Genomic DNA, 10615 nt, shown 5'->3' with positions numbered 1-10615 from the left:
TATAAAATCTAAATTTTTTTCGTATTCTTCGAATAATTTTTTAAAGGGTTAATTAAGTTTTTAGTCCTTATAAATATTCACAGTTTTGTTTTTAGTTTCTACAAAATAAAATCACACTTTTTAGTCCCTGTGACATTTTCCTTAAGCATTTTATGGACTAAAAATGCTGATGGAAAAATTTTATAGGGACTAAAAATGCTGCTGGAAAATTTTATAGGGACTAAAAGTGTTGATGAAAAATTTTATAGGGACTAAAAAGTATAATTTTATTTTGTAGGGACTAAAAAGAAATTCTGAATATTTATATGGACCATTTACTTAATTAACCCTTTTTTAAAATAGGGTTTATTAAGTATATGGTCCCTATAAATATTCAAAATTTTGTTTTTAGTCCCTACAAAATAAAATCACACTTTTTATAACACTTTTTGACATCAAAAATAAAAATATTTTTGATCTCAAAAATATTAGTCAGATAATATTTCAAAATAAATTCTAGGCTATGTCAAAATAAAAAATTATTTATCCAATTATCCCATCTAATAAATAGTTCTAGACTAGTCAGATAATATTTTAAAGGGTTAATTAAGTAAATGATCCCTATAAATATTCTGAATTTCATTTTTAGCCCCTACAAAATAAAATCGCATTTTTTAGTCCCTGTAAAAACTTTCGTCAGCATTTTTAGTCCCTGTAAAATTTTCCATTAACATTTTTAGTTTCTATAAAAAAATTAAAATGCAAAAGAAAAATGTCACAGAGACTAAAAAGTGTGATTTTATTTTGTAGGAACTAAAAACAAAATTTTGAATATTTATAGGGACCATATACTTAATTAACCCTATTTTAAAAAATTATTCGAAGAATACGAAAAAAAATTAGATTTTATATCGATTTTTTTTTTTTACGAATATGAACAAAATCTGGATGTATATTATGGTGTGTGAAACTGTTCTTCGAAATGGGATATATATTATCGGATGGGAAATATTGCAACAAGCGTGTACTGGCATAGTGGCAGTGCTGTGGGCAGTTCACCTGAATGTCTGTGGTTCGATTCCCTGCGGGAGCAAAATTGAATTTTTTTTCCCAATTTCCTGAATGCACTACAGGACAAAAAAAAAAACGCCTGTCTCTGGACAGGTGTCATATTCTGCCATTACAGCCATCTCAAATGGCGGTAATGGACACTAAAAGACAAAAAAAAAAATTTAAAGTAAAAAAAAAACATGAAAGTGGGTCATTTAAGTAATTATTTCTCATAGGGGTCAAAAATTTCATTTTTTTTGGTAATAAGGTCAACAAAAAAAAAATTCAATAGTGTTTCTCCACAAGCCCACTCTACCTTGATCAAACCAAATAAACCTATCTCATTAATAGTGTAGCACCTTAAAACCTAGCATGTCATTACTCCATCACTCTCATAATACTTGATACAGTTGACCTTATTGTGCATGTCAATGCATAACTTTGAGCTTAAATATTTTGAATAATATATTAGAAAAAATTATGAAAATTTGATATTTTGAAAATACTCATCGAGACAAATCTAACGACATTTTATATGATATTATTTATCTTTGTATATTAGTAGAAAAATATGGTCAAAGTAAGTTAAGTCAAAATTACACATTTTCAAATGGATCATCTATTGTGGGACGGAGGGAGTAATATTTTACCTTCAGACGGTAAGAAGTTGATCGATTCAACTCCTGCTTCAGACATAAGTATAACAACCACTTGATAGATAATCAATAAGTTTTTTTTTTTTTTTTATAGATTTAGTGATCTTCGTGACCCAACTCATCTAAACTTTTTATAATAAAAAAATGAGTTTGTCTCTGTGAGCTAAACTCGATTGACAGAGACATTGCATTATATGGACCAGGGTTCGGAAAAAAAGTGAATTTTTAACCACTAAAATACTTAAGAAAAAAAGAGCTTAACACCACTTTCATGGAGGACTTCATTTGGAACAAAGGAGGATAATGTGTATGTTATCTTAAAAGTACGAGGTTCAATTTTACAATTAAGTTGTTTAATTTCATGTTTTATAGGATATTATTATATGATATTTAAATGTATCACATTTTTTTTTTCTCTCTTGATCATATTTGTTATTTTTTTCTCGTTATTCATCTTCTCTCTAAATTTTAGAAAGAAATAAATAAATATAACTTGGTGAATGAGGTGAAAGGAGAGAATAAGGGAAAGGAGAAGATCCAAATCCATATTCTCTCCCCAAACACTCATTTCTTTTTCTTTTCTTTATTAGTCTTTTCTATTAAAAGTATCGTATTTGAGAAATCTTAAATTAGAATATTGATTCGTCACGTGATGAAAATCAAATCTCTTATGCTAGACCCAACTATTGTTATCATGAACACACATTTCTTTCCAAAGCAGTATTAAAGCCAGGCTCTATCTTTTTTTCAGACTAAGCTCTTTAGAAAACTTTTATCTATTATTGTTTATTATTATTTTTTTGACAAAATCTATTATTGTTTATTACTTATTTTTATGCAATTGATGCCCCAGCGCCATTACAATTCTAAGCTAGTGCTAGTAAAGTCTTGCCAAAGATATACCCAAAGAAATGAAGTGCATACTTTGAAGGCGTCTCAAGGATATAAACTCCAAGAGGGAGGGGGAGGAGTTCTCTAAATCGAGAGGGAGAGGAAAATACACGTATCTTCATCCCACTTTCCTAATTCAACCAGTACGTCCCATGCAAGTCTCTCAACCATTAAAACACTGCTAATGCTGACATAGATTTGCATATGATGCAATCAAAATAGACACAATGTAGAGATCGAAATTGCAGGTAGACTGTGCTAGAAAAATCTTGGAAAGAAATGGCTAAGAAAAGATACATAAGACGGTCTAATGAACTACTCAACCACTTCATGGCTTGACAACAACTAGCTATAAATTAATCGTAGTTGAATCGAGAATAGAAAGATGTACATCTGCATTTAAGCAAATGGTTGGGTAATACCAATTCTTCCACCCAACACGTTCAAAACTCAGTGTTGCAAAGAACCCTTCCCATGTCTCATGGAAAAATAAACGAGCAAGGAAAATATGACTGTAACCAGTTGAGCCTGACCAGTGACCAGAAGTAGAAAACTTTGAATAGGTGGTTCATGCAATCCTTCAAGCATAAAAATAATTACTGTTTTATCCAACCTTCCTACATTTGCTTGAAGAAGTTCTGGTCAGCATTAGTCATCAGCATTTCACTATAGACCAGTAAAACACCACAATCCTTCATCGATTGTGAAAGTATGTGTTTCTCGTCTTGCAAAATCCAATTTAAATAAAGCATTGCATGATCAACAAACATCACTCAACGGCACACCATCGTTGAAAAACAATGGAACTATCGTTGTCAAATATAAAAGAATGTATGGTATAAAAAGGGCAGAAACAATATGACAAGGTGATGGTATCATAAATTATTTGTAGCTTATTAAAGATTCAATTGATACAGGAAATATTACATAGGTATTCTTCAATATAATTCTACCAACTCTTTCAACTTAACTAAATAGTTAAATATAGAAATACAAGCTTTCTAGATAACACAATCTTGAATTGCGAAAAAGATTAATATCGAAAAACATCAAACTACTTCCTTCCACGGCTAAGCCTCTGCAGTTGATAATTGATACTCCCCCAAGACTTTCTGTTCTTTTTACTCTGAAAAGACAAAGTTGAAGAGTTTTTATGCACTGCTTAGTTTTCATTTCATGTAAAATAATAACTAAAAAAGAAAATCATGAGAAGAGGGAGGGCGACAAAAGCCGTCAGATTTTAACAAACTAAAATCTATAGTACCTGAGATTCTATACATGTATTTAATATTTCCTTCTGCTTAGCACATGCTTCAACATCACTGTGGCTTGTAGCCATACAGTTCATAAACATGATCATTTCCTTCATGCAAGGTTTATGAAGTGAACTGAATCTCTTAGAGTTGATAAAAAGCCCGCCAGCTTTCCGCCCCATTATCCTACAACTTGAAATCCAACCAGAAAAATGAAAACTGTTTTTTGATTTGGCATTCACAATATAAATTAACATGTAAATTAAAAGATTCGCTTAAGAAAAATAGAAGTTGTTATTATCATGTCAAGAAAATATTCCAAGCAGTCAACATTAAAAAACACTAATGCCAGTGCACATGGAATCAAAAAAAAAAAAAAAAAAAAAAAACTTACCCAACTGAAGAGTGTAATTTCAGGATGCTGACAAACTATAGTACTTTAAATAGGCCAACTCTATGGTACACAAGTGAGACAAGTCTAGCATCATACACGATCTAGTTTTCCACCATTAGATCAATAAATCCCACCATTAAATATATGATTTGATTTATTGATCCAATGATTTATTGATCAACAAAGCCCTTCAAATAAATTTCCTTCATCATATAAATTTCAAAAAGATATGCATACGCCAAGTTGGAAATCATATGCACACAGTATTTCGGACCAAATTATAAAAATCTCACGTGGCAATACCTATGTATATAAGGACAGGTCCATACAAGACAAGACCAAGTTGGTCCAAATTCACCAAACAGTGATACATGTACACATTTACAAACATAATAACTTTGGTATAACAATATTTTAACAAGTTTATTTGACATAACTACTACAGTCATATATTAACATAAGATGCAATGCAACTACTATGTTTTGTAATACACGCTACTCTCAAAGTTTTAATTACAGCGAGAATAATCTTTGACATAACATATGTCATAATAAAACAAGCCAAACCCAATAAAACACATCATATACTGTCAAATGTGTAACCTCATTAGGGAGGGAGTCTGAGCCACAGGTAACAAAAAAAAAAAACTTGTAGCTGCACAGACTACTGGGATGAGCGACCCGCATGTCAACCCAGACTCGGTCCCTCCTCCCATCGACCCAAGACGTTGCCTCGTTGGACACTCTTTTGTCAACTTTTTTTTTTTTTTTAGTTTAGTGCAAGACCCGATCCATAGCATACATGCCAATATGGATTCACGGGACACACCGAGTTTTCTACACCCATGGCAATACCTTTCCAACTCCTATAACGACCGAGTATCTTATAACCGGGTAGAGATCCTCTCCTTATCTTAAAAGAAATGGGCATCTCCGTTACTATGGTTTTCGAGTAGAAAAAATCAATTAATGTCACAAATGTGTGTCTTTATACTCTCTATACACACAAAAATAACAGTAATTGAAATACCCATTTCTCATAAGAAACATATCCTTTACTCCCCCGAGGGTTACCATGCAAAGGTTAATTTATGAAGTGAATGAACATATTCATTACTAATTTATTTTCCCTTCATCTACCATAACCAAATTTCATACACTAACTATTGTAGGGATCTAACAATCTTCCATTAAAATAGAGAACTAATTAACTTAACCCAACAATGCATAATTGTAGATAGAGTAGAAGATGTTACCGCAAAGAGAGAACCGAGGAAATCGATTAAAATGTCGGCGTGGATGAGGTTCAGACGGTGGACCTGAACGGAGAGTAAGCCGGCGAGGATCGGTAAGAAATGTGAAATTGCAATTGTGAAATGGAACGGAAGAGAGGAATCAGATAAATTAATTGGATGGGTTTGGGTCATTTCGAAGTTTTAGGGTTTACATCGTAAATTGAATTTGGCCCAAACTATCTACACCGTCTCAATTTTTACTCGCACCTTACCTTTCTTTTTGTCTCTCTTTCTCTTATCTTTGGGTGTGTTTGTTTCCTTTAAAAAAAATAGATTTTGTATTAAAAGAATCTAAAGTTTTTATTCTATAGTTTTAAAAAAATTAAAGTTATTTTTGTTTGCATACTACCCATAAAATGAATTTTAACTTGTACATGTGTTACCTCCTTGCTTTTGAATCAAATAATATTTCTTTTTTTCTTTATCTATCAACTTTTTTTTATAAATAATCTAACAATTTCGTTCTCTTCTAAAGTTCCTAATATTTTGACTTTTTTTTTAAGAAGCTAAATTGACCCACCCAAATTGGCATCGGAGAGAATCGAACCTGAGACGTCGATGAGGAGCACACTCCCAGATCCCAAGTCAATACCACCAGGCCAACCCAAGTGGGTTCCTAACATTTTGACTTTGTTTGGCAAAACCAAAAAACTAGTTTATAGCTTGTAAGTTCGTCCGACAAAAATCCTATGTTTGGTAACTGCATTTTTGTCACAATCATTTATTTTTTATTATAATAATAATAATTAGTAAAATGATAACGTAAATGTATAAATTACTTGATATGTAAAGGAAAAATCATATAATTGCAAAAAAAAAAAAAAGTCTTTAAAAACTATATTTTTTTATAAAGTTTCCATCTTCTCCTTGTATTTCTTCTATGATAACTTTTGTTGAATTTTGAGAAACTCTTCTTGATGAAGCTACATATAATTGACCATCACTAAAAACATGTCTTGGAATATAGATTACAACATTGAGAAGGTCTGCTCTTTTGACTTATTTATGGTAATAGCAAAACTTAGTATTCAAAAAATTGTTATCTACCGAGCATAAAAAGAAGTCTTGAACTTGCATTTGTTTTTAATTTAAGTATGGGCAAGAAATCTATTTTTCCAGTGTTGTTTATTGATAGGATTTCCATATCCAACATATTCATAAACAATCCACAACATAATAGTTTTGTCTCATCACACATGTTATATCCAAGGTCTATGTTTCGCAACAACATTAAAATTCCTGCATTATTCAATTAAAATAAATTAAATCCTATGAGTTTTTTAATTTCACCTTTGATTTGTTCAACCGAATAATGCATGAATTTTAATCTTTTTTTATCCATGCATGAATGTGAGATTTTTTTTAGACGAAAGTCAAACATTTTGGTTATTCATAATCAAATTGTAGAACAACAACATATATGGAGGAAAAAAAAATGAAAAGGATCAATATATGAAATTTAAATCATTTAACTTTCGAAAAAATGATCCACAAATTTTATATATATTTTTTGTGAAATAAACTAAATAAAACAAATATCAATGATTCCATAATAATTCCAAAATATAATAAATTTTTATTTTTGTGGATTTTATGATTAGATTGATCCAGAGAAAATTAGTGAAAAAAGAAACAAAAATTTGTTGTGCCAACTTGATTTTGTAATCAATAATTCAAGAACAAATATTCTCATATATGTTAAGCTAATTTCAAAGTTCTATAATATAAGCTAATTTCAAAGTTTTGATTACAAGGAGAATAATCTTTGACATAACATATAAGTCATAATAAAACAAACCACACCCAAAATATAAAACTCATCAACTTAGCCTAAAAATGCATAATTGTTCAAGGTTTATTCTTAAGATTCATATATGAATATCTACATTCTGAATCACAACACTTTAGCGCGCAATAGCGATATGAAATGAGAAGAGAAGCAAAGGGAATAGAAGATGTTACCGTAAAGAGTGAAGTGGCGGCGCTGGTGACCTGAACGGAGAATACGTCGACGACGATCAATGAGAAATGTGAAGTGGATGGATGCAAATTGCAATTTGGGAGACAAACGAAGCGGAAGAGAAAAACAAAGTGGATGGATGGGTTTGGGCTATTTTAAACTTTTAGGGTTAGTCTATAAATTTAATTTGGCCAAATCTACCTACGCCATCTCTATTTTTTCCTACACCCTACCTTTCTTCCTTTCTCTTATTTTTATCTCTCGTAGATGATAGGATATTCAAATAAAACTTCTTTATCTAACAATTATTATTGTTATCTTCTAAAGTTCATAACATAATGTATTTAGGTGTACGAACCAAATATGACTAATTGCAATATTGTTTGATCATAATTTTACAAGTTTAGATAGATAAAGGTAGAAGAGAAATTTAATTTTCCTAGTTGTAAAAACATAAGGAATCGAGAATCAACACATCACACTTAAAAAAAAAAATCAACACAATATAATTTATAAAATTTACGAACATGTTTCTTTTTTTCATTTTCAATGTAATGTGGTTAAAATTCAAACAATGTTTTATGTTTTATGATTTGTTTTATGTTTCAAACAATGTTTTCCATTTACAAACATGTTTCTTTTTTCCATTTTCAATGTTTCAACAAATGTTTTTTTTAGAATGGATTCATATGTTAAATTAAGATTAACGTTATTAAAATAAAACTACACTTGTAAATAAATATTTTTGTTATGTTGTAGAATACATTTCAAATGTTAAACCTTGATTAACTAAACAATTTATTTATTAAAATTTATTCAAATTTACGTTCTTAAATTCGTTAGTTATTCATTTTAAATTTACTATAATAAATAAATCATTTTCAAGTATATATATTTATTTATAATAAAAAATAAATTTTTGATCGGTGTATTAAAAAGAATGTTGTATTTAAAACGATGTAACATGAGCTTTTTTAAAAGTTGTAATTGATGTTAGTTGCAGATATGAGGTTTCTCTTCTGGAATGTTTATGGGATTAATAAAGAAGGCAAACTCTATATCATCCAAAGTGCTTTGTCTGAAGTTAAGCCTGTTGTATTTGGATTGATTGAAACATTTCATAGTGATTTCAGCGGTACATGCATTTTCAAGTGGTTGTCTGAAAATACAAATATAGATTATATTCAGGTTTCGGAGACAAATGGAGATGGAAAGCCAAATGGGAGGTTGAATGGTGGACTTTGTTTATGCTGGAACAAGAAGCATTTTAATTCATCGAGTAGGAATAACAAAAATCAATGGAACGTGAAAGAGACGTGATGCAAGGGGTATGAAGGACTTCGCGAAAATGCAGAAGTAGTATGCATGCAATTGATCTGTATAATGGAAGCTACAATTGGTATTCTCATGATGCAACAAGTTACATAGACAATAGAGTGTTTATTGACGGTGAATGGCTGAATTACTTTAATGATATAAAAGTGTGGGGCCTCGATCTATCAACGTCCGATCATCGCCCCTCTTTAATTGGATGTGGTTTAAATGAATGGCAGCCCAAAAAGTGTCCAATATTTTCTGATTTTGATTCAAAGATGATGATGTATAACTCTATGCGCAATGATTTGAAAAAGAATTGGAGGATGCAAATATGTAAGTGGAACTTGTTTATTCTAGACAAAATTGAGAAGGCACTCTCAATGGTCGAAGGATTTTCATCTGAGCATGTTGAGGATCAAAGTGTCGTTCTATTATGCAAATGTTTAGATGTGCTCAAATTTAATTTGAGTATGACACGATTTCAAACAATATAATTTATTTTATCTTTCAAACAATGTTTTCTATTTTACAAACATGTTTCTTTTTTCCGTTTTTCATTTTCAATGTTTCATCAAATGTTTTTTTTAGAATGAATTCATATGTTAAATTAAGATTAACATTATTAAAATAAAACTACTCTTGTAAATAAATATTTGTGTTATGTTTTAGAATAAATTTCAAATTGCTAAAAAAAATGAATAAATTTCAAATGTTAAACCTTGATTAACTAAACCATTTATTTATTAAAATTTATTCAAAATTTACACTCTTGAATTTGTTAGTTATTCATATTAAATTAACTATAATAAATAAATTATTTCAAGTATATATATTTATTTATAATAAATAATAACTTTTTGATCGGTATCTTAAAAAAATGGTGTATTTAAAATGATGTAACATGAGTTTTTTTAAAAGTCGTGATTGATGTTTGTTGCAGATGTCAGGTTTCTCTTCTGCAATGTTCGTGGGAATAATAAAGAAGGCAGAACCTATATCATCCAAACTGTTATGTCTGAAGTTAAGCCTGTTGTATTTGGCTTGATTGAAACATTTCATAGTGATTTCAGCGGTACATGCATTTTCAAGTGGTTGTCTGAAAATACAAATATAAATTACATTCTGGTTTTGGGAACCAATAGAGATGGAAAGTCAAAGGGGAGGTTGAGTGGTGGACTTTGTTTATGCTCGAACAAGAAGCATTAATGCATCAAGGAAGGATAACAAAAATCTATCAAATGTGAAAGAGACGTGATGCAAGGGGTATGAAGGACTTCGAGAAATGAACAACTAGCAACTGGTAAGGATGCAATTGAATTGTGCAATGGAAGCTACAACTTGATATTCTCATGATGCAACAAGTTACATAGACAACAGAGTGTTTGTTGATGGTGAATGACTGGATTACTTTAATGATACAAAAGTGTGGGGCATCGATCAATCAACGTCCGATCACCGCTCTTTTTTAATTGGATGTGGTTTAGATGAACGACAACTCAAAAAAATTTCAATATTTTCTTATCTGGATTCAAAGACAAGGATGTATAACCATGTGTACAATGATTTCAAAAAGAATTGGAGGAAGCAAATATGTAAGTGAATTTTTTTATTATAGGCAAAATTGGGAAGACGCTCTCAATGGTTGAAGGATTTTCATCTGAGCATGTTGGGGATGAAAGTGTTGTTCTATTATGCAAATGTTTAGATGTACTCAAATATGAGTATGACAAGATTTCAAACAATATAATTTGTTTTATGTTTCAAACAATGTTTTCTATTTTACAAACATGTTTCTTTTTTCCATTTTCCATTTTCAATGT

At 30.3% G+C, this 10615-nt stretch overlaps 1 protein-coding gene across 2 annotated transcripts; it reads right to left on the bottom strand.

Moving 5' to 3' along the window:
* Positions 1-3435: 3435 nt before the first annotated feature.
* LOC146897506 (uncharacterized) lies at positions 3436-5691 on the bottom strand. Of its 2 annotated transcripts, none has more exons than XM_085734425.1 (3): positions 5480-5691; positions 3841-4021; positions 3436-3702 (listed from the first exon to the last, which is right to left on the bottom strand). In XM_085734425.1, the coding sequence occupies exons 2-3, from the start codon at positions 4009-4011 to the stop codon at positions 3631-3633; spliced, it is 243 nt and encodes an 80-aa protein (XP_085590551.1). In that variant the 5' UTR covers positions 4012-4021; positions 5480-5691; the 3' UTR covers positions 3436-3630. The 2 variants fall into 2 exon arrangements, with proteins under 2 accessions (XP_085590551.1, XP_085590552.1); XM_085734426.1 differs by having other exon boundaries at positions 3841-4015; positions 5480-5618.
* Positions 5692-10615: the final 4924 nt, after the last annotated feature.

The sequence above is a fragment of the Medicago sativa genome, chromosome 8 (genome assembly GCF_051527215.1).
Source record: "Medicago sativa cultivar Bolivia chromosome 8, Bolivia_mono, whole genome shotgun sequence".
NCBI lineage: Eukaryota > Viridiplantae > Streptophyta > Magnoliopsida > Fabales > Fabaceae > Medicago > Medicago sativa.
Note: the sequence above shows the minus strand (reverse complement) of the source record. Positions and strands in the feature narration are given on the sequence as shown.